This window comes from Aspergillus brunneoviolaceus, assembly GCF_003184695.1.
Source record: "Aspergillus brunneoviolaceus CBS 621.78 unplaced genomic scaffold BO95scaffold_2, whole genome shotgun sequence".
Taxonomy (NCBI): Eukaryota; Fungi; Ascomycota; class Eurotiomycetes; order Eurotiales; family Aspergillaceae; genus Aspergillus; species Aspergillus brunneoviolaceus.
This window is the reverse complement of record NW_020290732.1, coordinates 789754-815873: the sequence shown is the minus strand read 5'-3', so window position 1 is coordinate 815873 and position 26120 is coordinate 789754. Positions and strand designations below refer to the sequence as shown.

At 53.6% G+C, this 26120-nt stretch overlaps 10 protein-coding genes and 1 non-coding gene across 11 annotated transcripts; 5 read left to right on the top strand and 6 right to left on the bottom strand.

Moving 5' to 3' along the window:
- Positions 1 to 446: 446 nt before the first annotated feature.
- Positions 447 to 2714, top strand: BO95DRAFT_449078 (alpha-amylase; the record flags this gene model as incomplete). Its single annotated transcript, XM_025587924.1, has 8 exons — positions 447 to 516; positions 587 to 997; positions 1053 to 1657; positions 1752 to 1775; positions 1829 to 1849; positions 1919 to 2147; positions 2303 to 2567; positions 2669 to 2714. 8 exons carry the CDS (start codon positions 447 to 449, stop codon positions 2712 to 2714), a joined length of 1671 nt encoding a protein of 556 aa, XP_025447809.1.
- Positions 2715 to 4068: 1354 nt separating this feature from the next.
- BO95DRAFT_350628 (GPI anchored serine-threonine rich family protein) lies at positions 4069 to 4997 on the bottom strand (the record flags this gene model as incomplete). The annotated part of the gene is made up of 4 exons (XM_025582047.1): positions 4069 to 4219; positions 4433 to 4615; positions 4671 to 4884; positions 4952 to 4997. 4 exons carry the CDS (start codon positions 4995 to 4997, stop codon positions 4069 to 4071), a joined length of 594 nt encoding a protein of 197 aa, XP_025447808.1.
- Positions 4998 to 7475: 2478 nt separating this feature from the next.
- Positions 7476 to 8707, bottom strand: BO95DRAFT_77805 (cyanamide hydratase). The gene is made up of 2 exons (XM_025592213.1): positions 8260 to 8707; positions 7476 to 8208 (listed from the first exon to the last, which is right to left on the bottom strand). Exons 1-2 carry the CDS (start codon positions 8477 to 8479, stop codon positions 7694 to 7696), a joined length of 735 nt encoding a protein of 244 aa, XP_025447807.1. The 5' UTR covers positions 8480 to 8707; the 3' UTR covers positions 7476 to 7693.
- Positions 8708 to 8936: 229 nt separating this feature from the next.
- Positions 8937 to 10583, bottom strand: BO95DRAFT_350661 (uncharacterized protein; the record flags this gene model as incomplete). Its single annotated transcript, XM_025582049.1, has 3 exons — positions 8937 to 9648; positions 9716 to 10175; positions 10232 to 10583. The coding sequence occupies 3 exons, from the start codon at positions 10581 to 10583 to the stop codon at positions 8937 to 8939; spliced, it is 1524 nt and encodes a 507-aa protein (XP_025447806.1).
- A 1066-nt stretch (positions 10584 to 11649) lies between these two features.
- Positions 11650 to 12545, top strand: BO95DRAFT_458637 (FAD/NAD(P)-binding domain-containing protein; the record flags this gene model as incomplete). The annotated part of the gene is made up of 2 exons (XM_025588581.1): positions 11650 to 11819; positions 12137 to 12545. The coding sequence occupies 2 exons, from the start codon at positions 11650 to 11652 to the stop codon at positions 12543 to 12545; spliced, it is 579 nt and encodes a 192-aa protein (XP_025447805.1).
- A 136-nt stretch (positions 12546 to 12681) lies between these two features.
- Positions 12682 to 13837, bottom strand: BO95DRAFT_510286 (uncharacterized protein). Its single transcript, XM_025591339.1, has 2 exons — positions 13123 to 13837; positions 12682 to 13026 (listed from the first exon to the last, which is right to left on the bottom strand). The coding sequence occupies exons 1-2, from the start codon at positions 13503 to 13505 to the stop codon at positions 12951 to 12953; spliced, it is 459 nt and encodes a 152-aa protein (XP_025447804.1). The 5' UTR covers positions 13506 to 13837; the 3' UTR covers positions 12682 to 12950.
- Positions 13838 to 14517: 680 nt separating this feature from the next.
- On the top strand, positions 14518 to 14588 carry BO95DRAFT_t9. The gene has a single exon. It is a non-coding gene; the product is annotated as a tRNA-Gly (tRNA).
- Positions 14589 to 15821: 1233 nt separating this feature from the next.
- On the top strand, positions 15822 to 16400 carry BO95DRAFT_427093 (cell wall mannoprotein 1 family protein; the record flags this gene model as incomplete). Its single annotated transcript, XM_025584781.1, has 2 exons — positions 15822 to 16157; positions 16212 to 16400. The coding sequence occupies 2 exons, from the start codon at positions 15822 to 15824 to the stop codon at positions 16398 to 16400; spliced, it is 525 nt and encodes a 174-aa protein (XP_025447803.1).
- Positions 16401 to 18483: 2083 nt separating this feature from the next.
- BO95DRAFT_492650 (5'-methylthioadenosine/S-adenosylhomocysteine nucleosidase family protein) lies at positions 18484 to 19570 on the top strand (the record flags this gene model as incomplete). Its single annotated transcript, XM_025590725.1, has 3 exons — positions 18484 to 18663; positions 18696 to 18861; positions 18945 to 19570. 3 exons carry the CDS (start codon positions 18484 to 18486, stop codon positions 19568 to 19570), a joined length of 972 nt encoding a protein of 323 aa, XP_025447802.1.
- A 2857-nt stretch (positions 19571 to 22427) lies between these two features.
- On the bottom strand, positions 22428 to 23061 carry BO95DRAFT_328880 (Rcat domain-containing protein; the record flags this gene model as incomplete). The annotated part of the gene is made up of 2 exons (XM_025581890.1): positions 22428 to 22488; positions 22571 to 23061. Coding segments are annotated over 2 exons (552 nt in total), but the record flags the coding sequence as incomplete, so codon positions are not given.
- A 1625-nt stretch (positions 23062 to 24686) lies between these two features.
- Positions 24687 to 25908, bottom strand: BO95DRAFT_458632 (uncharacterized protein; the record flags this gene model as incomplete). Its single annotated transcript, XM_025588580.1, has 2 exons — positions 24687 to 25823; positions 25876 to 25908. The coding sequence occupies 2 exons, from the start codon at positions 25906 to 25908 to the stop codon at positions 24687 to 24689; spliced, it is 1170 nt and encodes a 389-aa protein (XP_025447800.1).
- Between the last annotated feature and the right edge of the window lie 212 nt (positions 25909 to 26120).

Sequence of the window (26120 nt, the reverse complement as noted above, 5' to 3'; positions counted from 1 at the left end):
TTCGACCGGCTTTTGAAGGGACTCCACTTGGCACGGAGAGCTTTTTATTTTCTTCGATTGAATGAATATTTTTCCGCCGGAGATTTCGGAGGGTGGCCGGTAATTTACGCGCCCGGTACGGGTATTGTGTCTCGCTTGGGCTGTCTTGCCTCGGATCGCGTCCTTCCAATGGGGCAAGGCGGTCACAGCTGTACCCGGCGGCGTAAGAAAAGCTCCTCGGGATAACTAAGGTAAACACATGGACTAATTTAGCTTAGGTGGTTAACTTAGTGAGGGTAGTCAGTGGCTGCAAGCAACAAACAGCACCGCATCAATCAGGGGCCAATCCGATCTCCTGTATGTGTATATTTGTATATGCAGGTGTATAGAGCACAGTTGCCACCAGCTATACAGTTCCAGATACATGCTCTCTTAAACAGAACATACACACAAATCAACCCAGCGCAATGGATTCCTTGCTGTGGTGTTTCCGCCCGCGCAAGCGAAGAGACCTCCATGACTGGAAGCAAATAGAGGGTTAGCTATCCCGCCCCCCTCCCCCCCCCCCCAATACATCGAGAGATATATATTGAACGGTCTTGCACAGCCAAGGCCGACAACGTGGAATCCCAGCCCAGCTGGCACGACCCCAGCGATAACACCTTGCTCTTCGAAGGCTTCGAGTGGCACATCCCGAACGATAACCGCCACTGGCGACGGCTGCAACGCGCCCTGCCGGCCCTGCACGCCATCGGGGTGGACTCCGTCTGGCTCCCGCCGGGGTGCAAGGCGATGAACCCGTCGGGGAACGGGTACGACATCTACGATTTGTACGACCTGGGCGAGTTCGACCAGAAGGGCAGCACCGCCACCAAATGGGGCTCCTTCGCCGACCTCGAGGCGCTGATGGAGGACGCCCACGCCCTGGGGGTGGGCGTGTACTGGGATGCGGTGCTGAACCACAAGGCGGGCGCCGATTTCCCGGAACGGTTCGAAGCGGTCAAGGTTGATTCTCAGCGTATGCTTCTCCTCATTCCACGTACCCAAGGTGATGCTCACGCGACGAAAACCAGGACGCGATGTCGAGATCGCAACCCCCCAAGAAATCTCCGGCTGGACGGGTTTCAGCTTCTCCGGCCGGGGCCCCGTCCACAGCGCCCAGGAATACCACTGGTACCACTTCAGCGGGGTCGACTGGGACGACGCCGCCCAAGAGAATGCGATCTTCCGGATCTGCGGGGCGGGGAAGCCCGGCTGGGCGGAGGACGTGGGCCGGGAGCTGGGCAACTACGACTACCTCATGTTCGCGGACCTGGACTACTCGCACCCGGAGGTGCGCGCGGACGTGCTGCGCTGGGGCACCTGGATCGGCCAGCGGCTGGGGTTGAAGGGGATGCGGCTGGACGCGGCGAAGCACTTCTCCATGCGGTTCCAGAAGGCGTTCGCGGCGCACATGCGCGCGACCACGGACCCGGAGTTCGTCGTCATCGGCGAGTACTGGACGGGGGATGTGCAGGAGCTGGTGCGGTACGTCCAGACCGAGATGGAGGGGACGGTGGTCGCGGTCGACGCGCCGCTGGTGCATAATTTCTCGCGGGTGTCGTTGGAGAAAGGCCGTGGGGATCTGCGGCGCGTGTTGCGGGGGACGTTGGTCGAACGGTGTGGGGGAAATGCTTTGGTATGTCTTCTCTTGCGGTTTGATTCTGTGGGGGAAACAGATGAGGGGGGTGAAGGTGAGGTTGCCGGAGTGCTGACCTGACCTTGGAGCATAGACATTCGTCGAGAACCATGACACGGTAAGTGCAGCTCACCCTGCACCCTGAATATAGGATCACTAACAGCAAGTCAGCAACCCGGCCAAATGATGGAGGTAAGAACCTCCCCACCCATACTATCCAACCACAGCCTTATCGCCTTATCGATACTAACCCCGGTGCAGAACACCATCACCCCGGAGTTCAAACTCCTCGCCTACGCCCTCATCCTCCTCCGCCAAGAGGGCCGCCCCTGTCTCTTCTACGGCGACCTGTACGGCATCTGGGACGCCCAGACACAACAAGCCCACCGCGACGCGGCCTACGCCTACCAAGTCCCCATCCTCACCCGCACCCGCAAGCTTTTCGCCTACGGCGAGCAACAGGACTACTTCGACCAAGCGCATTGCATCGGTACGTTCCCGCCAACCTACCATCATCAAATCAAATAGCCATCCCCCAAATTGCCCAAATTGCCCAATCGGGCGATGACTTCATGACTTTTGAACATAAACTTCCCTCACGTGGCGGCTTTTCGTATCTGACCCCACCCCCGTGTGCAACCGCAGGCTTCGTCCGATACGGCAACGCGCGCCACCCGGCGGGATTGGCGTGTGTGTTGAGCAACGCGCCCGGGCGTGCCACGAAGCGCATGTATGTCGGGCAGCGACACGCGCATGCGACGTGGACGGAGGTGTTGGAGGGCGACAGCGGCAAGTTGGGTGCGGTGGTGATTGACGCGCGGGGATATGGGGAGTTCCCCGTGGAGGGAGGGGGGGTTAGCGTTTGGGTTGATGCGGCGGCGCCGGACCGCGGGAGGCTGAATGACCCGTTGTATGTGTTTGACCCTGCTTGGTTGGTTTGTGGTTTGTGTGGGATGAGACGGCGCTGACTCACAGTTTTGCGGATGCAGTGATCATGATATCTATGGGTAGAGGGGATACCTGGGGTACATACAGTACTGCACTGAGCCAAAGGTAAGAAGGGTAACCCCCACCGGACCGAGCCATGGACCACGCCATTAAACCGGAATACGAGGGCTGGCTAGCTGGCACCACCACTGCACGAGCAGCACAACCAGCACAAAAAGTAAAATAAAGTCAATGGGACCCCAAAGAGTCTACACACCCCAATCGGGCAACTCCTCTCCTCTATGAAGTAAAAGTAAAATATCAGGTAATCCGAATGCAAGTGGGGCAGTGCACTGAAACATTATTGCCAATAGGTCGGTCTGACTCTCGCTGGACTGACTGACAGACAAGACAACACTCTGCAGCCTGCACCCAATGCATCTCATCTCATCTCATCTCATTTCCTCTCATCACCACACTCTCTCCTATCAATTGAAGCATCCAGCCAATTCCCCCTGTCCATCACTGCATCACGGCAGGGATGACAGTCCTTCGCATGCAGGAAAGTGTAGAGCTCATTTCCCTTATCTCATGGCTTCACGCCAAGCCCGCATCCACTCACCCACCCACACAAGCCTCATCGTATCGAGCAACCCGCCGAGAACAGAGCAGGCTTGCACTTCCCACCAGATCCGAAAACAGATTGAGACACTAACACTGCGTTATGGGTCTCTTGCTGTTCCTGGCAGGAAACCCACCAAAACCTGAAAGGCAAAGGAAAGAAAGAAAGAAATGTCTCGGAAGAGAGAATCCGGCGTGGTTGACCACCTCAGTGTCAGACAAGGACTGAAAAACTCACACCCGGGGACGCACTAACGCCCTTTCCGGCAAGCCCGCCGTGCGGTTCCGGATGCAGTGCGTATTTTTCAATACCACCCCATACGAAAGGACAATCAGGGTCTCAGGCGGTGGATTATCTCCCAGTTTTTCCTGGCCCCGGTCGGCCGCTCGGCATTCCACTGCTTTCGGCGGTGGATGATGTCAGACTCGCTGTCTGCACTTTCCACTCCCAGAATCCCGCCAGGATGAACCATGTTTTGCCTAAGGTAGCACAGTCAATTCAGGAACAGGCAAGCGACACAAGCACCGTCGGGGCACGGTCGGCCATATCCGAGGTTCTTACTCGGGGATCCCAAGGAACGAGCTCCAATGCGACCATTATTTGGTCCAACTAACTTAATTGTTATGATTCTAGAACATAGCATGGAAAGAAACACATAACATCCAAACCAATCACTCCGACACGGTCCAATTAATACAGCACCCTCACTTCACGCGAAAGGTTGCTTTTATGTCCATAGTAGTAATTAACGTATTGCGCGAAGTGGAAATTCAATCAAATCGGGTTCCGATCCGGGGGGTCCGGTTCGGTAAGGGTGGGACAGGGTTGTCCACCGGTTGCGGATCACCTTAGGCATGCTCGTCTACAGAACAAGAGCCATGGCGCCCATGACCAGACCGGCAACGGCGGTCAGCGGGGCAGTCAGGGCGGAACCAGCACCGGGGGCGACAGAGGCCGTCGGGGCAGTGCCGTTGGCCGTCGAGCTGGGGGTAGCGGATCCTGAGGGCGACACACTGTTAGTACTCGCCACTGGGGTGCTGGCGCGCGCACTCGACGACTGAGCGCCGCTGATGGAGGAGGAAGAGGTGGGTTGAGAAGAGGTGGGTTGAGAAGAGGTGGGTTGAGAAGATGTGGTTTGGGCAGTAGTGGAGATGAGGGTGCTGGCAGTACCGGTAGAAGAGCTGGCGGTCGAGGTGAGGGTGGTCGAGGCGGAGGAGGCGGAAGACGAAGAGGAGGAGGCGGAGGAGGAGGAAGACGAAGAGGCGCTGCTGGTGCTGGAAGAGCTGGCGCTGGCGCTGGAGCTGGAGCTGGAGCTGGAAGAGGCGCCCTTCACGTCGAACTGCTGCGACTGGGCGAGGATGCCGCTGTTCTGGGGCTCGTCGGAGACCAGGTTGATCTGGTAGCCCTTGCTGTTGGGAAGATTAGTCGGCTGCGCATTTGTACACTCCAAGATAGAGAACGTACCCGTCGGTCAGGCCGGACAGGCCAGAGACAGTGTAGGAGCCCTTGGAGGTCTCGACATCGCTGGCGATCTTCTGCTCAACCGGGGGGTAGACGGCGTTGTTGACAATGTAAAGATTGAAGTTGGAGGCGTCGGTGCTGACGGAGTCCCACTTGACAGTGAAGGAGTTGGAGACATCAACATCCTCGCCCTTGGTGGGGGAGGTGACCTCGAGGGCTACAGGCAGGCGTTAGTGACCATGTGCTTCGCAGGATGATCAGATCCACCCGAAGAGAATACATACCGCCAACAATGGCAGCCAGGGGCAGAACGGCGTAGGAGAAACGCATGGTAGCTGATTAGATTAGAGCAAAAAGTTGATTCAAACGGGTGACTGGGATGCAAAACGAAGGCGAAGGGTCAAGTCCAAAGAGAACGAGTGTTGGTGATGGTGATAATGAAAGAAAGAAGCCTGCAGCTGGATAGACCGGCGGAGGAGTTATATAGTAATATCGACGAGTTGGGATGTCTCAGAGATGGGGGAGAAAAAGTCTGTCTCCAAATCTAATGATTATTCTTTTTTCCCAGGTGGCAATGGGGCAAGGGCACCAAGAGGGCGGTTCCTCTCATTCCACTGGACAGGTCTGAACATGTCAACGAAAATAGATAAGACAGCAACCGCTAAAGCACCGGAGGGGCCAATAATACGGACGGTCCGGCTGAGTACAACCTTTTACATCCAATACTGGAGGGAATGTCCCTTTGTCTCCTCACTGCATCCGTGGTGATCATTTGGCCCAGCTGGGAACGGTGGATCAAGCGGACCGGAGGTACGAGGGACGGTTTTGGGTCAAATCATTAAATGCCCTATCGAGTTCGTCGACATCCTTTGGTCCTCAGGAACCAACCACCGAATCACACCCTAACACAAACATGAAAACAAAAACACATAGACAGGCAGCAAACAGCCGTTACCGTACTTCATCTGACCTCCGGGTGCACACTAATTATAGCCGGAACTGTCTCACTCGGGACGGCAACGACAGCGCGTGGTTGGGTTGGCAATGTTTCTCCCCTCCAGGACCCTTAGTTGGTTGTTGGCAGGCGATGGCCCTTCATGAGGGACGGACCAATGGGGTGGGAAATGTGATTCGGGTCACTCCGACAGGTTTTCCATCGAAAACATTGGGGCAATAATAGTTGATGGACCCGTTATCTTCCCGAAAGGCCGAGGAGGAGAGTGTGCGACTGTGCGTGCATTCGGCGGGTGCACACAATGGGCACGCATTCGGCGGGTGTTTTGGAATGCAGGGCATCCATCGTCAGACAGATTCGAAATTACATCATCATCATCAAGGTTTTCGCATGATTGATACGAACTACCATGGTGTCAAAGCATCAAAAGCAATGAACCCAGCAGGCTCGAAAGGGAGAATCCTCCGAGGAAGTTGTCTTGCTCGTGGTGGCCACTGACACAGCACAGCCATGTAAACAACCAGCTGAGAAGGGCTAATCTTAGCATCCATCATGGCTGACTCGCTATTCTCGGATCCCTCGGTCGGATAGAGGTCACGTGGTGGGGAAGCCTGCCAGCCGCGGAACAATATTCTTCCTTTGTATGCTTGCATCAAGTGTTTCGCTTCAGCGGCGATATCCCAATGGGTGCACATGTTTCTGGAGGTTTCTGCTACATGGTGGCGATTTTGTCGAAACCAGTCCTGCCCACAATATATTGGGTGGGTGTGGAGTACAGTAAGAGGTAGCATCTACAACCCACCGAGTAGCGGCAACATATATCTGTGTGACGACCTCGGTCTCCTACACCGCGAATCTAACACCGCCGAATATACTCCGGTCTACACACAACACCGAGACACTCACTAATACAGTCAACTTAGTGAACATCCATCTATTCCCTCAGTCGTAGTTCGACAAACGCCAGTCCTGGCCGTAGATCAGGGGCAGACGTAGTCAATAGCGCGAGTCGAGCAGCGAATGCATCAGCCCAGGAACAACTGCAAGGGGCAGCGATCGTCCTGCAAGGCAATCGAGAGTTGATATATCGATTGGTTCCTGCAGCGATGAGGCAAGCCATCACCATAAGCCTAAGCCTATTTCGAAGTGGGGGCCTTACACTCAGCATGAGACTCTTCCGGCTATGGATCAACTTCAAAATTGAGCGTGGTCGAAGGACATTGCAGGATGTTAGCCAGATACATTAACGGTACTGAGTGAAATGGAAACGATGCGAGGCAGTTTGATTCAGAGCAAGTCTGTTCTTCAGAACGTGCCGCTACACAGACTATTGCATAAGCTGATAGGACATATCTAAGGATACTTCCTTTCGGTCCGAGGGACGTTTCCAACGGTCAGGTTGAGTTGGAATCCGCTCATCTATCACCCCAGTCGTACGGACACCAGCCATTACACTCCTGGGCATTGGCCTTGCCCGCATATAGACTCCATACAGGAAATACCGGCTCGGACCTCGGGCTTGATCGCAATATTGGTTCCTTTGCCACTTACCCGGCCCGGATACTGCAGGACCGAGGAACAGAACCGAACAATCCACAACCTGGTATATTTACCAACTTGCACGTTACATGTCATATGAGATGCAGTCCCAGTATTGTATTTAAGATACTTCTCATGTAGCTACTAGGTCGCTCGAGATAAGAGTCGCTTGCAGGCAAATCCGTGTTGTGCTTCCCTTATGGAATGTGTTCGTTCTGGGAATGCGCTGAAATTTCATATCAAGTCGTAGGGGATCCCAGAGCCCGTAGTTCACATAGATACCTACTGTGGGCTTAGAACTCATACCGGTAGATTCGCCTGCGCGTTAGACCTGCGCTGCAGCCACCATCGAGTCGATCGTGAAATATCGCCTCATTTTGAATGAATCGGCCCGATCTGGTCACCAGTGGAACATGACATGCGCAGAATTGAAGCAGGTGGATTAACAATTGAACACTTATGTAGATGACATTTATGCAAGCGAATAAACCATAGCTTTCGTGCAGACATCAAACGACATTGTCCGAAATGCTCACTCCCACTTCTTCATCAGAGAGTTCCCCTCGACCTGACTGTCAAACTCCACAATATGCGTGGAATGGCACCAAGGCTTGATGGTCTCCTCCTTACGGATGACATCCGCAAAGAACGAGCACCAGCGCTGTCGCGGGTGCGCCTGATTGACCTCCTCCCGAGTGGTATCGTGGAGGATCTTGCTGAAGTTCTTGACGTGAGGGTGGTCCCCCACATTGTCGTAGAGGGTCGCCAACTGGATGAGCTGCCCGAAGAAGGTGATGGTCCCGTCTACCCCCATGTCCTGGTGTCTGATGATCCCTTCGGCGACTGCCTCGGCCTGGTCAGTCGTGGCGCCGAAGTCCTTGAGGACCTGCAGAGCTTTGATGCCTCCGTAGAGATCGAAGGACATCCGGGTGGCCGTCAGGTTCTCCTCGGCTGTACCGAGATCGTGTAGAAGACAGAGCAAAGCCCAGGTAGCAGGACTGAAAGTCGCGGCTTGCTTGGGGAACTGTTGTTTGGCGATGGCCATTCCTGCAGATCAAGATTAGTTACTGTGGATCGGGGTCGTTCAAACAGGCGTACCGTAGTAGAACACTCTCACCGAGTGATTGAAGGTCTGCGGATGGAGAACGGCCTGAGCATACTCCTGGGTCTTTGCGACGACGGGATCGTCGGAAGGAAACTTGATCTCGTCGATGGAGAGAGGGGCAGGTGCGGTGATGAAAGGCTGGTCCTTGAAGATGGCACCAGCGTTGACGGGAACGCTGGTCCAGCCGTTGAGTTCAACCTCGTTTTGGCACATGTCGGCAGTGGCAAGAATAGATTGAGTGAAGGTTAGGAAGCTATAGATTGGATCCTGAAGAATGTCTGGGTCACTGAGGAGAGAAGAAGTTGAAAGTCTTTATAGTTCTCCGCAACCCCGGTCGTGATGTGCTCATGGTGACGATTTGTAATCCGCATGCTGATAAACCGCTCGTTTTCGAGCTTGGTCATACAATGTAGAAGCCACCTTGAAGCAGTCTCACCAATCTTGGGACGATGATTAAGTGTCCACGGGGATATTCGATGTCTTCGTTTCCTTGCGAAGCCTCAGGCCGGGAGATGACTCTAACCGGATCGGGAAGTCTTTTGGAGTGGGGCGAAGCCTGGCCAATCAACTACCGCATCGTGCGACCGGCGGGCAGCACCAAATGACGTGGACGGCTTCAATGGCGCTGCCAGGTGATTGAACTGGAAAATGGATGCTATACTCAGCATAATCATATCAGAAGCCAATCGCCATCTACTTGTCCCATACTGAAGATCCAACTGGACCTAGAATTCGGGTTCTGCTCGGCCTCGGCCCAGAATCGCTGCAGAATCTTCTCTGCATTGATCACATTGATACACTTGGTTTCGAACCAGAACCTGCGAAGGCAATCTCCCACCAACTGCCTCTGGCACGCATCCCGAGATTCCAGGCCTGCAACGAACAAGGGCCAGAGGATGCACTTGAACAGCGCCTCATTGCTCCGTAGCGCAGCAACAGTATTGATCAGCTCCCCGACTATGTCCTCCAACGGAGTCGAGTCTCCCGTGAACACATCGCAGACACGCCAACCGTAGATCGATGTCCCCAGTTTATAGGCCTGACCTAACTTCTCCAGAAGCGGGAAAGATTGTGCTGGCCCAGTGAAAGTCGACAGAGAAGGCTCAAGTTCCGTAGCCCAGACATGGCAGTCAAAGCTTTGCGTAGACTCCAGTGAGACCTGGATGGTTTGGAGCAGCGAATACGCATCGATGGTGTCAAGGCATTTGGAGCTCGCCAGGCAGTCCCTAGCTGCCGAGAAAGACCGAAGAGCATTCAGGAAGTATTCCGGGCAACCCAAGTAAGCCTTGTCAACGCTCATCTGGAGGGCCGTAGACGGTTGGTTGGATTCGGAGGTGGCTAGTAACCCAGGACGCGTGAAGGTCGTACCTAAAGTATCGATTCTGCAATGACACCACCAGTTAGCTTATCTCGGTCAGACGAAATTGAGGCTGTTGAGAGATATCGTACAAGTACACCTGTCGCATAGCGAATTCGCACATCCCTTGGATGGTTGTTTCCAGCTCACGCGAGCTCGCCGGAACCTGAATCCCTGCAATGAGTTTCTTGACCCCTTCGACGTGGAAGTTCCATTTATCATTTCCCGACTCGAAAAGGTCCAGAAGAATCAACAAGAATGCGCTGATGATCAAGATATCGACCGCAGTATTCCCGTCGCCTAGAGCCTCCGAAAGCCCTTTGATCGCCCGGTATTTGTACAAAGAAGCGTTGTAGCAAGGCTTCAGAGCCCGAGAGTAATCTCTTGCTTGGATCTGCTCGAACGTCTGGGTAGCGTTTGCTCGGTGTCGCGCTGCGAGAGCGACGACGGATGCCATCAGCACGGGATGGGCGATAGCCGCGGGAATGAGCTGTCTGAGGGGATTGCGTTGGCTGTCGAACATGACAAACAGCTTGCATACGCATTTGCTGTCTGTCGTTGATGTCAGCAGCACCTCGCGACAGGATTTTGACCAATAGCTCACTGACAGTAGTTCAGGTAGTATCGAGAATCCTCGTCTAGACCTCGAGTAACGGGCTCGTCTAAGCTTGAAGGTATGCGGAGAAGGGGGGTATCGAAAATTCCAGTATGCCACCGATCCGATCCGTTCATAATCTTCATTTCGGAGTGGGACTGAGGTGGGGATATCGTCTTGGATTGCGGCGTGTTCTCTGTGGGTGTGGAAGGCTTCGCAGTGCCGCGGAAAGTTGCGCCTTTGACCCAGCGAAGGGGCCTCTTTTGGAGGCATTCCAGCCCGGCCTTCTGGCACTTTTTACACGGGGGCTGGGACATTTGACACTCGACATGTCTGCGGCGACAAGTGTAGCAGGAACTGTACATGATGCATGATCAAGAAAGCCCCAAAGGAAGATATGGATGGGAGATGAGAGGAGAAGGGAAGGGGCAATTGCGGGGGAGAATTGGGGAAATCCCCGACCGTGGAGGATCATGTAATCACTCTTATCTTATCGCTGCCACAACATTAATTAAGCACATCATTCTTGTGCACAGTTGCAACTATTGACGACGTGCGAGCTTTGAACCCATCTCAAGCCTATGGCTGGCTAGAATACTCTCTCGTGTGCCAAGCGATACTCGATGTCAATGTCCTGGATGATGTTGATCCTGCTGATCCTCGTTGATGGCCTGAGTGGTCGAGACTAGCAGATCTACGTTCTTTCGAAGCCCTTTTCGAGAAGATGGTCCACTTCTAATCTTGGTCTGGATGAGCTCATGATCGAATCGATTCAAGGGCTACTGGTAGTTTGCAAGCCAGGCTCGACTTGACGCAAGCGCAGGGCGTAAAAGCGCAACGCGGTGGTCAAAGTGGCAAGAGCACCAAAGACAGTGGCCACAACGACTGGATTTTGCGAGAGTGCTGTTTTCAATGTATAAGCGATCACCCTCTTGACGCTTTCGCCAGTAGCTCATGAAAAGAGGTAGCCGGCCGGAAAGTGAGCAGGATGTTACTACATCCACTCTGAATCCTTTAAGGCGGCGCCTTCAAGTGCGACGCTTGCCAGTCACCTCTCTTGTTCATGAATCGGATCGCATGGATCGCACGTGGAACCGGTGCAAGCCAAATTATGCTTAGCAGATGCCGAAACTTTGCTTCATCGCTGGCAGTTGACTCGAACAGCCTATGGGAGGGGCTGAGAGTGGATAGCCTCCTCATCTGAATGCCACTCACGGTAGTTGTCAAGGGAGGTTCTTTCGTCCCATTGCCTACGAATGACCATAAGATCCAGTGAGTACTCCACTCATATCACGCTCTCGTTATCAGTCCGCGACGAGGCTGAGAGGCAGAGGGACGAATGCTCCCTACTTAAATCCTTGGACCACAAACTCGTCTCCCAGAACACGCCTCCTCCTTTCTAGTTCGACTCGAACAATTGCCCAAGACAGGATGACGACCGAGACTGCCTCGCTTTCGAATCTGCGTCAGACCTACGACTACCTCGTCGTGGGCGGAGGAACTGCGGGCCTGGTCGTCGCTAATCGACTGACCGAAGATCCTACTGTGAGCGTGCGGGTGCTGGAGGCAGGCGGTAATTGCGTTGATGACCGCGAATTGCGGTGCCTGGATTAGCAGCCAGCACCTATTTCGACCCCGCGTTCGACTGGTGTCTTAGCCGGTCCCCCACAGAAAGGAAGATCCCTCATATCTCAACAGAAGCTGTCTCATGCACCCTGACACTCCCTGCGTGGAAACCAGGAAGCCCTCAATGGCCGATGCATCGCTGAACCTCGTGGGCGCACCCTGGGTGGTTCATCAGCCATCAATCTAGGAATGGCCATTTACCCCAGTTGATCCGACATCGATACGTGGGAGCAGCTCGGCAATCCTGGATGGAACTGGGAGTCGCTGTCGGGCTATCTACGTAGATCGCAAGCCTTCACCCCACCTTCGACCCGCAGCTGCTGGCGCATCCGCTGGACTTCAAGCTGCAGGCGCGTCATGTCCGCTGGATGGAGACCCTGGCGGCGACGGAGCCGATGGCCTCGCTGCTGAAGCCCAACGGCCGGCGACTGCACCATCCGGAGCGGGTGGGCGACCTGGCGACGGCGCGGAGGCTGACGCGGGACCGCATCGTGGCCCATTACCATGGGGTCGGGACCACGGCCATGCTGCTGCAGGCGATCGGGGGCGTGGTGGATGACAAGCCGAGGGTGTACGGGTGTCGCAATCTGCGCGTGGTTGCTGCAGGGGTCATCCCTCTGATCCCGCGGGGAAACATCCAGGCCACGGTTTTTGCGGTGGCTGAGAAGGCTGCAGACATCATCAAGGAAAGTCGACAATAGATGGGTGATGATATTAGCTAACATAACTCAACTTGATTCATTGAGAAATGAATACGAGCACATCAGAGCATCGCCTCTCCCGCATCAGATCAGCGCAAGTGACGTCGCACACGCACATCAACAAAACCATAAATTGCCACCATCTATGCATATCATATCATATCATACACTCTCATATCGTACAGTCCACGCCACTTCGCGAAACCAAGTATCATCGCTCAAAAAGCACCAAGCCAAGTACGCTAAGAAAACCGACAATAAAGCTACAGTCAGGCAATAATAGTACAAGTACATCAAGCGTCGGGAGCGCATCGCACACTCCCCTCAAACATGCCCTAAACCACACACACAGTCCATCAGCACCAACCTCAACCCTCCAAGCCAAGTGTACAGCACAGCAACGAATCACTTACGTCCCAGCGGCTTGGCCCGTTTCGTAATCGACTTGACCTGGTCCTGTTTCATCTTTGCGGCGCGGGCTCTGCAGCACGAACACTTGTTAGCTTCTTCTACCAATGCAGCACCGACAGGAAGGTGAAGAGAGGAGAAGGAAGGGAAAGGAAGGGAAGAATCATACTCGATGCGCGCCTCCTCATCCAGACGCCTCACATGCTCGCGGGCATCTTGCACGGCCCGGCGGGAAGCCAGAAGGGCGCGGTCGGCTTCACGCTCGGCGGCCTCGGCGCGCGAGACCTGCTCCTTGGCGGCGAGGACGGAGGGGTCTTCCTGGTGGCGGCGGCTGCCGAAGCTGAAGCGCGAGTGGCCGTGGGTGCTTCCGCTGTGGCCGTAGCTGTGGCTGCTGCTGCGACGGCGGGAGGAAGAGGACGAGGAGGAGAGGCTGGAGCGCGGGGAGGTGGAGTGGTGCGAGCGATGGGAGCGGTGCGAGTAGTTGTGGGTGTTGGGGTCGTCGATGCTGCGGTCGGACGAGCTGGAGAGGGAGTTGCGGTGGAAGAGAGGCATCTTGGTTAGGTTTCTTCTCAAGGTGGTAGAGGCTAAGCGTCGAGCGTTAGATGCTTGGAGGCTGAGTGTCACGGGAATAGAGTATAAGCTTGTTGAAGTGGAGCTGGATAGTGTAGTGGAGAATGGGGGAGGCTGGGGTTGGGGTTGAGACAGGCGTATATATCCTCAACTCCATGCTGAAATCCCATAACGGGTGTACGTCAGTGGCGCTATACACCTCAGTTGCTCTGCTGTGCGAGGAGGCTTAGAGTGTCGATCGCAAAGTGCGGTGGAAGGGCATCCTCGCTATATTGTGCGAGGATACTTCTTCTCCAGCAGCAAGGGTTCGGTGGGATGACAGCATTGGCGGGCAGATAAGCAATCCTTAGTGGCGATGATGTCAAGCCCGACTGCAGCGCGGGACGATCCCTACGCGGTGGCCAATGCCTGCCCGACTCGCATTGGACGTGGCTTCGCCAGCTTTCGTATTCGAGGGGGTGGCATTCTGATCCACGACAGAGATGAGGTGGATTTGCTGATTGATTTTGCTGTGAGTGGTAGGGGTGAGTTGGACACGGGATGCTGTTTGACTGGAGTTGTATTGTGATTTGTCGGTCGGTGTAAACTTTGGAGGTTGGTGGAGCTCTCTCGATAGATAGAGCCGCGATAGGTCGCGGGGAAAACGACTCGGAATCTCTTGTCGACGTTGGGGATTGGGGTTGATGGTGCAAACATATATTCGCAATGACATATCAGGGCTACGTACTAGTAGCTTGTTCGTGCTCCATGCTGGATGGCGTAATGACGTTGTTCCTTGGGTCTTCTGAGTCAATCAGCCCCTTCGTAAACGAGGTCAACTTCATCATCTTGATGAAGGGATAAAATTTAGCGACTCGATGAGATTTCGATATATGAGTAAAGTTGGCCAAACTACGGAGGAGTAGTTTATTGTGGATCAGAGGAGGGAAGATTCGCAGGTTGTCGCTGAGTATGCAAGGGGATATACTAATTAAAATTGCATTTCTTCATAGAAGCATCATTGGTCTAGTGGTAGAATTCATCGTTGCCATCGATGAGGCCCGTGTTCGATTCACGGATGATGCACTACGGTTTCTTTTCATTTTTTTTTTTTGCCGTTACAGCCCAGCCTAGGAACACTTCCCGCCCCCTCAGCCATCACGCAACCAGAGCCATGGTCAGCTACAGCAGCAAGTGCCATATAGCCTAATTTGAAATTCGAAGTTATTGTAATATCACGCCTGCCCGGTTCCCTCCGCACGTCTAAGTATCCCAACTTCCCGCCTCTGCAACCAACTGTGTCTACTACATTCCCCCAAGTTTAGCCACCAATCTACTCCGTCTCTGCAAGAGATCGGCACGATGCTTGGTCTGTGAGCCAATGGTGCACTCTGGAGCATTCCGACGCCACAAACATATTGGAACCAATGGTCGGCCATGCATAGAGTGTATGGCGGTTGGTGGTGCGGAGTCTAGATTAATGCCCGAGCGTTCGAGCGGGGTCATCCACTCGGCGTCGATCAGGGACTGCGATTGTTCCTTCAAATCCCATACAATATCCGGGGTAGTGGAGGGATTGACCCCTCAGCTCGGGCTAGAACAACACTAGGTCACCTGCCATCCGCTTGGTGAAATGGCGGCCGTGCAGAATTGGCTCGTTGGAATCACAAGTATCTGCATCCAGGTCGACCTGGTTAAACGTCAACCTCGGTCGGATCTAGGCTGTACTCATTGAGCAAGACACGTTGCCTGAGCATAGCGACCGTTGGTCCTTCATGCTACATCACAGCAGTAGATTGTCTGCTCGCAAAAGACACATTCGTTGATGTTGAGTCGAGAAATGACCTCGAGAGTACCTTCCCAAGGTCGAACTGAAATCCTTCCGGATGGCACGCAAGAGGGTCCGAAGAATACTCCAGTCAAACGAACCCTCACAAGGAGGGTACATGTTGCTGACTGAGTTGTTTGCGTTCGAAGGCCACTATGCATGAGTCCTCGGCCCTCACCATCGACACGTGAAAACAAGTGTTGGCAAAGGAGCGAAAGAATAGATTGATGAGGGGGTTGCATCAACGTGCGGCGCTATTGCGGAGATTGAAGCATCGCAGGCTGCAATGGCGCCTTCGACATCCGTGGCTATTCTGTGTTAGCGGTCGACTTCCCCTCGCAATGAGACGACCAAAGAGAGGACATGCTCCAACATGTGGGGATATTTAAAGGTGATCGATTCCCATGAAATCGACATCGGACAAGAGCATCACAAAATCATCAGCTCGACGAACAAACCAGTCTTCTCTTCCAGCCAACTTCTAATTCATCATGCTCTGCAAGTCTCTCCTCGTTGCTGCGTTGGGTGTTCTCGCTCAGGCAGGCCCCATTTCCAGACGCGATGCAGCGACGGTCTTGACGGACCTGAAGACAATCTACACCGATGTGTCGACCCTCAATACCGACGTGACCGCCTGGACTGGCGACCTCTTGGCTGCCCTGGGCATTCTGACCGACTACAACAACGTCAAGAGTGCCCTGGACACCGCTATCACCGACACCGTGGCCGCCTCGACTTTCAGCACCGCGGACAGTGCGAGCATCACGTCCGAGGTGTCCAATCTGGCCGTGCTCATCGTCGCGACCCTGAACGAGATCATTGCCAAGGTAAGATCATTGCACCTGTCATAAAGTGCGCGGCGAGACTAACCAATTCTACAGGAATCCACCGCCGCATCCGCCGGCGTCTCCTCCACCCTGCTCTCGTCGGTGGAGACCCTCAAGACCGAGACTGACCAGCTTGGAGCGGACTTGGAGGCCAAGGCCACCTCGACCGATAAGACGACCATCGCCTCGGCCATTGCGTCGGTTGATGCTGCCTTCGCCAGTGCGATTGCTGCTTATGAGTAAATCCTGGAGTCATGGGATGGGATCGAGCTGATTGCTGGACTTGGGCAAGTCGATAGGACCACTTCTCACTTTGGGAAGTGGAATGATGATTGTGATGCAAATGTATGCAGCAAAATTGAAGATGATCGGACTGAAGAGCATAAATGCCATGGTAGAATTGTAGCCAAGCTTCCTCCCGGGTCGGGCCGCGCGAAATACACATACTATGCAGTATTCCGGGTTACCCCGCTTGCTCGAAGGTGGAGTCGGAGAGCATCATGCCCTTACTTTTGTTAGTCGCTACATGTTCATTGTAAATGCAAACAAGATGTAGAAGCTGAGCCTTAGCTGTCACTGGTTCAAACAGACCATTATCAAGGGCTGGTTGAGATCGTACTGCTGAACCTGGACCGGACAATGACTTTGGGCCTCATTCGCCACTTAGAAGCCTACCCTGATTGACAGTCAGGCCCAGCGACACCAGTGAAAGAACATCACGGAACTTACAAGATGCAGGGCTGAATCGCATGACCGCAAGATGCATTACCCCATAACTCAAAGATGCATAGAATGAACACTGGTTCCTTTGAGGTTGAGGATTCTTAGGCGCGGTTTTGGGTTCAAGATGTGGAGTGTGCGTATGGAGGAAGGATAAACATTAAACTCGCGTATGCGCGTGGGAACCAGGAGCAGGTGATTTATCGCATGTACTGTATGTAACTTATGGTGCAGTTGGGTGATAAGACACCTAGCAAACTTCGGGCAGCTATTCGCCACCTCCTGCTTACTGCCATCCAGCTTCAGTAACCACTTCACATCAGCCACGTGGAGACGGGTATAGTATATGGTAGCGAACATTTTCACTGCGCCTGGGGCGCATGGTAGTAAAGTTCTATGGATAACTCTATAATCCACACCAATGCTTTACGGTGCCGACGGCCCAAAGGGGTAATATGCACTGTACACTGTACACTGTACATTGTACATAACTGCAGCCCTAGTTCATCTGTCGCTCGGAAGTACTGTAGACGTCGTTCATGCACAGCAAAGCCAACATGAAACGGTTGACTGTGTCTGTATAACAACTGAACGGTAGCAACCTAACAAAGCGATCTGGACGCTTTGCTCTCTCGGCCTCATTATGGGCCGTTCTTCTCTCTTTGTTCATTAGGGTCTACACTTCGTTCCATTTTGTTCCCCCCCCCTCTATCCGACCAGTTCTTGACCGCCACTCCTGAAACAATGTGCGAACCACTCGCATCGCCGCCCGTCAGGCAGGAATCGGCACTCTTACCACAATTCTATGTCGAACATCGAACTTCCGCCTCTGTAGCCGCCCTGTAAGCATGCAGATCCTATCATATGACACGTTCTGTAGGATCTCTGAGGGCGGGACAGGAATCACCATGAGTGGCAGGGGCCAGAGAAACTAACACGTCGCTTCAAGGTGATGAGCCTTGAAGTAGGTCCATACTGTCCCTTGGGATCTCTTTTGACCAACTGCCAGAGTTATGCTCGGTGATTTTGCCTGGTGCTAGCACATCGAAGACTTGCTGACGGCGTCCACATAGATGCAGCTGCCAATCAAACATATGATCGCTAGCGAAGTGTGATGGGAGTTTGAACCACCATGAGCGGTCGACACGGCCATCCCGGAAGGCTGAGTGAATCATCGCCCAACTGTCTCTCACGCACGCACTCTTTCGCCGGCTAGTCGTAGGGTAGAGTAAGTTGGAGAGAAAGAAAGAGAGAAAGAGGGTGTGTGTTCCAGCTCGATTGGGCAGGCAGTCGACTGTACGCTTACCTCTGTTACGGCCTTGGACCTGGAAGTGTGCGTATAAAGGCCGCAGCCTCTCGAACCAACATTGGGCGACAAAAGCACGAACAGTTCCCAACTCAACGTCTTCACGACACAAATCCGCAGCATACACTTCCTCGCGATCTACGACTGCTCGAAGACTGCTTTCTTCTCTCAACCTCTGTCACTTTTCTCATTTCCTGCTGTTCTTGCGCCAGAGGACCATCTGCTAGACCTTGTCTTTTCACCATGGCACCCCAAGACCGACACAGAGCTCTAGAGTCATCGAACATGGAGCGCGGTCGCATGGCTGAGTGGTTCAGCAAAGAAGATTACACGGTGGCCTGGATCTGTGCCCTGGCGCCCGAATTGGTGGCAGCAGCAGCGATGCTGGATGAAGCATATGCGCCACCTGCGGCTTTCCGACAGGACCCCAACGACTCCAACGTCTATTCCTACGGACGGATAGGACAGCACAAGATTGTCGTCGCATCACTCGGTGCTGGCATTCCGGTAAGGTACCTGCGAGCACGACTGCGACCAACCTCTTGCGCAGTTTCCCGAAAATCCGCTTCGGTCTGATGGTGGGCATCGGCGGCGGAATCCCAGCCCGGATCGTCGAGGACTCGACCGACGATATCCGCCTCGGAGATGTGGTGGTTTCTATGCCCCATGGCGAATATGGTAAGCTGCCGTTTTCGTTTTATCTCTAGTTCTTCGGTTGCCCCTTCCCTCGCTTCGTGGCAACGGCTCACACATTCCGGCAGGTGGGGTCGTCCAGTACGACCATGGAAAGATCGTCCACGAAGGTCAATTTGTCTACGCCGGATCGCTGGGGAAGCCACCGGCTATCCTCCTGCAAGCAATCCAGAGCGTCCAGAAACAGCATGACATGCGGGGCAGCAGCATCCCACAACTACTCGGGGAGATCCTGAAGGAACGGCCTAGGATGGACGTCAAATACCGACGTCCAAACACAGAAGACCATCTGTACCAGGCCGAATATGAACATCCTGCTGATGTAAAGAACTGCAGCCGATGTGATGCACGTCACTTGGTGCAGCGGCTGGCGCGGGAAAGCGACGAGCCCGTCATTCACTATGGGCTCATCGGCTCCGCGGACCGGGTTATGCTCCACGGCCCGACTCGTGACAAACTCCGCACAGAGAAGAACATCATCTGTCTGGAGATGGAAGCTGCGGGGCTGATGGACAGCTTCCCCTGCCTGGTGATCCGTGGGATCAGTGACTATGCCGACTCCCACAAATCGGACCGGTGGCATGGCTATGCTTCCATCGTGGCCGCAGGCTACGCCAAAGAGTTGTTGAATTTTGTGCCGGAGCTGGCCCGGGAGCCCACGGCGGTGGAACTGATGTCGGTAAGTGATCGATGAACAAGAAGCCATCACTTTGTTTGTGATAGGATCTAAAGTGTAGGTCTTCTTCTAGGACATGTCCAAGACGCTGGATCAACTCCCGGCCCAGATGATGAAGATCGGCCAGGTGTTCCAACCCCTCGCGTCGCCTCCGCAACAAGCCGGGATCGCATATCGAAGAGATGGGCTTTCGTCCAAGGCGCCAGGTTCCCGGAGTGGCGCCCAACGCCATGGGGCATTATATTCCGCGCCAGCAGGCCAGGCGAAGAGAAAGCGAGTCTAAGTACTATCGTGAGCGAACATGTTTGGGCGCGCAGCGAGATCGAGAGGGACTAGTTGAGGTCAGCGTACCGGGGCACTCCCCCGCAGAAGATGATATTCAATATGCAGTTTGCACGCGACATCCGGTTCTTTATGTCCCTTCCGACAAGTATATCTTTTGGTCTCGAGCCGAGGGAACTTGGTGGAGATCAGAGCTAGTGATGAGAACATCGGTGTCTTCTGAGACAATGTGATATGGCCATGAGGCTAGCCAGATCAATTTGATGAAGCTGAGAGGTGGGCGATACGGAACGATATCTTGAGTTCATGGTGGTTGGTTGGTTGAACTACTAGTAGCTTGAAGCAGCCTTGAAACGCCTCGGATCACGTGGACCGACATATTACTCAGGAACGCCGGCAGCTGGCCAGAACCCGAGTTGACGAGGGGGGTTGTGCAGTGCATGAGAAGCTGCTTTCATGCTACATGGAGCTTTTCGTTCTAGACGGGGAGACTGAAGTGACTCAGCTGGTGCACACCACGGCCTACAACTTGTTTGACCGCTCGCTATCATCGCACATCTTTGAAGGCGTACTTAGACTGCTAATAGAGCATGGCGCTCGAATAGTGTATGAGAAGTTCATACCTGCACTTTTCGACGCCGTAGGGCGTGTCGACAATGGTGGTTTGGCTTTTCTTCCCAAGTGATGTCGATCCAAGCATTAGCAATGGCTGGTACCCTTTCTTGTAACATGTAACTTGATGTGAAGAAGAGGAACTTGTCAAGCTCATTGCTGGACAAGATCAGTATCAGTGCTTTTGACTCATTGCTGCCGTGTCACGGGGTCACGAGCCCGTAGGGAAGCTTCTGCTGAAAAGAGGCGCGAATCCTAGCCTTCACGGCGGCGGTATCCATCTAATCATCTCCTCCCAGAAAGGCCACCGTGTCTTCAAGCCACTCTTCAAAAGCGGCGGCTACTTGTCTTGTATGAACCCGACTAGACAGGTGGTCCTTGACCTCGGTCGTTGTTCGCGTCGATGAGGCTGCCATCGCGTTTTGCTGTTTCCGAGGCGCGGATCGGAAAGCCAGAGATTGAGACGGGCATACGTCTCTAGTAACTGCAGCGGTATCTGGCAAGCTGGCTGCAGTCCAGTTCTTATTGGGCAGTCCGACCATCGACTGAGGTTCGCAATACTTGCCAACGGACTGCTCTGTCTTGCGCACGGGATTGTGCCCACCATGCGACCGTTCAGCTCCTTCTACGCGAGACAGCTAACCAAATGCAGTTGGTCGAGGGCGGTATCTCAGGATCGTGATGTGCGTACGGCACGATAGGCTTAAACTAAAATGGAAACATCGATGGAAGGAGTTGAGTGATTGAGATTGCATCGGATATAACCGGAGTTAGGGTTAGCATCAACCCACCCTAAGACCGGCTTTTTCGCCTATCTTCTTCGCTCGACAGCCATATGAGATTCGAGTCGAGATCCAAGCGGCCTGTCGATGCTGACACCCTTTCGATAAGTTTAAGATTTGCTGAGCACGATACGCATAAGCTCTGCCGGGACCTCGTCGCTCCCAGTACATCCACTTACTGCTGTAAGCCCACCGTTGCCCGAGAGCGCAAACCAGCAAATAGCCCTAAGGCAATGGACCAACGTACTCAGGCTAATTCATTTGCCCCCTCAAAAGTCTACGCATTACTTCTACTGATGTCTACAGGATGGCTGGTGTCGCAAACTGTACTTTGGTGATAATGGGCAAGGTGGAACATGCAATAGATACATTCGTCAGCTTCATAACGTCATTTCCAAACCATCATAGCACATATCAACATCATGAGGCCTCATATCAACATTCCAAAGCACATATCAACATTCAAAAAACACATCCAAATTCCCAATTTGCCTCCAAAAGTTCAAACTCCAAATTCCCGTTTTGTCTCCATGACTCCGTCCAAGATCTCCATGCATCCAAAACTCCCGATTCCCGCATTTTCACCAAGACTTTCCGTCGAAAAGATTCATGTCCTGCAACAAGTTGAGTCCGACAACGCTCGGAGATGTATCACCTATGGTTGGAATGACACATCCCGCAATCAGTCGTGAGTCCGACGACACTCAAAAACGTGCCACCTATGGCTGGTATGACACATTTTCACAGTCCCCGTATCGTCCGAAAAACAGAACTCAGATCCGATCAACGTTGTGAGTAAGGCAGTACTCGCAAATGAGGCGTTCGCAGTCTTGACACTCATACAAGAAGAGGACACTATTGCAGATTTCGCATCCGGAGCCGCGTGGGCGTCCATGTTCTCTGCGCAAGAAAGTCACACAGGTGTGCCGTTCATTGATCCTATTTCGTGGAGGGTTGAGCGGCGCTTTGGGGGGTGCGCGGGGTGGAAGTGGAAGTGGGACTCGGCGGCCGGTGTTGTTTTGATTGCGATTGCGTGCTCGATGACGAGGGCCGTGATCGCGGCGTGGAAGTGGAAGTGGGACGCGGCGGCCGGTGTTGTTCTGATTGCGATTGCCTGCTCGATGACGAGGGCCGTGGTCGCGAGGTGGCGGCATTACCCATTCGGGGTTGGCGAAGTGGTTCCCACGTTCATGTTGGGGGCAGTGACAGGTGCGCCATTTCGCGCCGCATCGGTAACAGAACTGTGCACCACAGCGACATCTATCACGCAAGCACTCGATGTTAGCATACCTGGTCTGTCCGCGGGGCAAGTCTCAAGGTTAGCTCTCAGGGATGCACTCACCGCATGTGATTGCAGCCCCGAGAAAGCTGCACGACTGCCTTGCACGAGTAACACCGTCGCCATCCTTCCTGCTCCGCGAGCGCCAGCGTGGCTTGGATGGCCGGATCCTCAGGGCAGTCGGCGTCAAAGTGGAATGGGTTCATACATCGAGCACAGGTCAGGTTGAGGCACCCGGTGCAACGGGCCCTGTCTCCTGTGATGAGTTCCGGTCGAATGAAGGCGCCGCACGCCCGGTTCCCGCAGTATACGCGGTGGGCTGTGGTATGTTCAATCTCGCGGTGGTGGAATGTTTCGATCTCATCCTCGCCCAAGAGGTCCTCGACGAGTGCAAGCCGGATCTCCTGGCCGCAGCACTTCGGTGGAAACAGCGATTCATCGTGGAGGGACTTGGTGAAGAGCTGCTTGATGCAGTCGTGGCAGTATTCGTGGTCACAGCCAACACGAGTTACCTCGCTTCGTTGGAACTGGTCAAGGCACACGCAGCATTCGATATTTGTGGTGTTTCGTCCTCCCCTGGCTTCTTGGCCATCATTGTCCGTCATCGTGGCAGTGGTGGAATCGATGTCGATAGATGAGATGAACGGTTTGATGGAGGATTTGTGGTTTTTTTGTATCTGGGATGAAGGACTCTTTGTTAGATGGATGAAGATGATGATAGTTGATGAAAGATGGATGTGAAATTCACGTTGTTGGTGGACAAGAACAGAGGTTGATGGAAAAGAGATGGTTGAAGGAAGAAGAAAGGAAGAAAGAGAGAGAAGAAGAGTTGAAGATAGTGAGAAGATGCTTTTATGTTAGAGGCCTGAGACGCGAGACACCTGACATCTTGCTTACCAAGAGTCCTGGTGATGAACACTGTGAATAAAAGCGAACTCATGAAGCTATTCACGTCCTACATCAACAGGCAAGCTGTGAGCTTGCACGACCAATCACCTACCAGAACCCAGCCCCACACAGCTCTACCATCACATGCAAATCCCAAAACGGAAATCGTGAAGCTATACCGGCTGAACCTGTCAATAGGCACTAGGCAGCCGCATAACCTCATGAATAGGAGACAATAAGAAAATCTAGTTATTGATACGTGACTGCAGAGCGGGGCAATCTCTGTCAGTTGCGGGGTAATCAGAGTTTTATATCAAAATGGCACCAGCCCAGCTGCGATGAACGAGACTTTGTGGTGCCAGCCTGACTGATCTTTTGGCAGAGAGTTCTGCTGCAGGGGACGAGGACCGAGAAAGGCCTCTTCTTCCTTGATACTACGTGGCCTTTGGTGATTCCAGATGCTTGATGGCTACAGAAAACTTGTGTATACGAGGCTAGCAGCGAGGCCATGATCCTTGACCACACCTGCCATGGAGAAGTTGATGAGAAACCTCACCGATGCCAGCCGATAGGGAGAGGATCCCAGTGAGCAGCAACAGCGAGGTCCTTGATTGGAGCATGCTCTCGTCCTATCAAGACGAGACCAGTTTTATGAATAATATGGTGGTTGGCAAGCTTGATGAGACCGGCATCACCTGGCCAAGATGTTGGCCACTCGCTTCTCGTCAAATGCAGAAATGATAAGACCGTCTTCATTCGAATGATATGACATGCTGACCGCTGGACCAAGCATTTGAAGAAGGCATAGCACAATTATTCAAACAACACTTCATACGATACCACAGGCTAAACGGAGCGCAGTCTCAGAGTCTGATACAAGGGGAGCAGAAATAATGGTGGCTTCTGGTGGATTCCAGGTCATCTAGCAAGTGGGATTTGATGATGGAGGCACATATTCCATCGCGGGAGCGGGCAAGCGAAGCCCAAAAAGGAAGGTATGAAGCCTAGAACGACCATCGCAATATCTCCTATACATGACATCATTCCCTCGCAAGATCCTTAAAATGATCGGGATAGAGTATTGCTACGCGGAGTTGTATAGTCCGTCATAGGCTTTAGTTGACTCATCTTTTTTTCACAGAACTAACACAAACTACCACAGACAGGGCAAAGAAGGGCTTGATGACTCGAACATACGCCAACCTGTTCCTACTCAGGAAACCCGCCTGACACACTTCAACAACTCTTGATGAATACTAAAATTATGCTCCGTTGGCGTGGCCATCAGCGGCTACCGTCCCGCAGCGGTTCTGTTGCGGCTGATGTGACGATAGAGCGCCCCGAGTGCAGGCAGGTCGTAAGGCGACGTGATGACCAGCCCGTTCATGTGATGGAACAGAGAAAAGCCCGCCCGGCTCGGCGAATACCCGTTGCACTCAAGGTTTAATTGAAGCAGGTACGGGAGAGAGCACATACCGGTTAGGACCGTGGCCCAGGTTCCCGAGCGCAGGCGGACGTGGGTGAAGGAAATGGATCGGAGTGTATCATGAAGAGCCTCCAGGAAGCGAAGCAGGCATTTCGAGGGAATTTCGACGCCAAGCAGACAAAGAGCGCGGAGGCGCAGCGATGGAAGGACAAATGTGTCAAGGCCTATAACCCACGTTGTGAGAGTCAGTGTCTCGAGATTAGGGGCGAGCCCCAACAGAGGGAGCACCCGAGCTGCATGAGACTGGGTTGCAGCAGCAGCAGCAGCCTCAGGATCAGGCGATCCTTGCGCTATAGTGTCGTAGTTGAGGGCGGGCGCATACAACACGAGGTGTCGGAGACGCGGCAGATTGTCGTTGGTATGGGGCTGTAATGAGGAGGAGATGGCGTCGAGGATATGCCGCAAGGAGTGCGCGTGCTCGAGGTGGAGGTGAACCTCGGACAGACTGGGGAGCTCGACGTCGCGCAAAGTCCTGGCGACTATGTCAAGATATCGGTCTCTATCACATGGCGCAGGGTCGCAACAGGGCTGGGCGAACACGATCTCTCGCAGACCCGGAAACCGGGGAAGACAATCATTGAAGCCCTGTTGTAGCTGTTGGAGATATCGAACGTCGTCGGCAAGGTTCGCAGATTTGGATTGCGTATAGAGCTCCGGGTGATAAAATGCGAAACTGAGGTGCCGAACACAAGCGGCCTGGGGGCTGTGTGATAGACGTTCGAGGCGCTCCAGAGAATCTGGACTATGACCTCCCACGGTAAGGGCCTGGAAGAGTAAGACTGAGGCACTGCGATAGAAGACTCGGCCGGTGAGACGTAATGCGGCCAGTTGACGCTTGGCTGTAGTAGTTGTTGCGAGAACGTGTTTTGGTTTGCCTTCTCTCAGGCAAGGCATGCGGTAAGAAGGCTTCGGCGAGAAGAGCTCCACCACGAAGGAGAGGATCTGGACGCAATGATTCAGCTCAACCCCAGGACTCGAGGGTTACCAAGCTTACCTGGTCCATGATCTCCGTAGGGAGGAGCTCCATCGTGGGGTTCGAGGATAAATAAATACGTGCGTGAGATGACCCCGAGCACTGCGGGTAAGATACTGAATGATTTGATATCTCGTGGCACCGTCGATGGAGACAAAAATGAAGAAGTAATTGGGTGGGTGTCCCTGCAACCCACGATATTATGGCGTATGTATCTTGGCCCATTGACATCACAGCATGGGATCGCATTCTACACATCATCATTC

Coding starts and splice junctions, on each gene's coding strand:
- BO95DRAFT_77805 (XM_025592213.1), bottom strand. CDS start 8,479: ATGTGCCAAAACGAGGTTGAACTCAACGGCTGGACCAGCGTTCCCGTC. Junction 8,209..8,259: donor GGTGAGAGTGTTCTACTACG/GTACGCCTGTTT, acceptor CTTGATCTGCAG/GAATGGCCATCGCCAAACAA.
- BO95DRAFT_510286 (XM_025591339.1), bottom strand. CDS start 13,505: ATGCCTCTCTTCCACCGCAACTCCCTCTCCAGCTCGTCCGACCGCAGC. Junction 13,027..13,122: donor GATGAGGAGGCGCGCATCGA/GTATGATTCTTC, acceptor TTCGTGCTGCAG/AGCCCGCGCCGCAAAGATGA.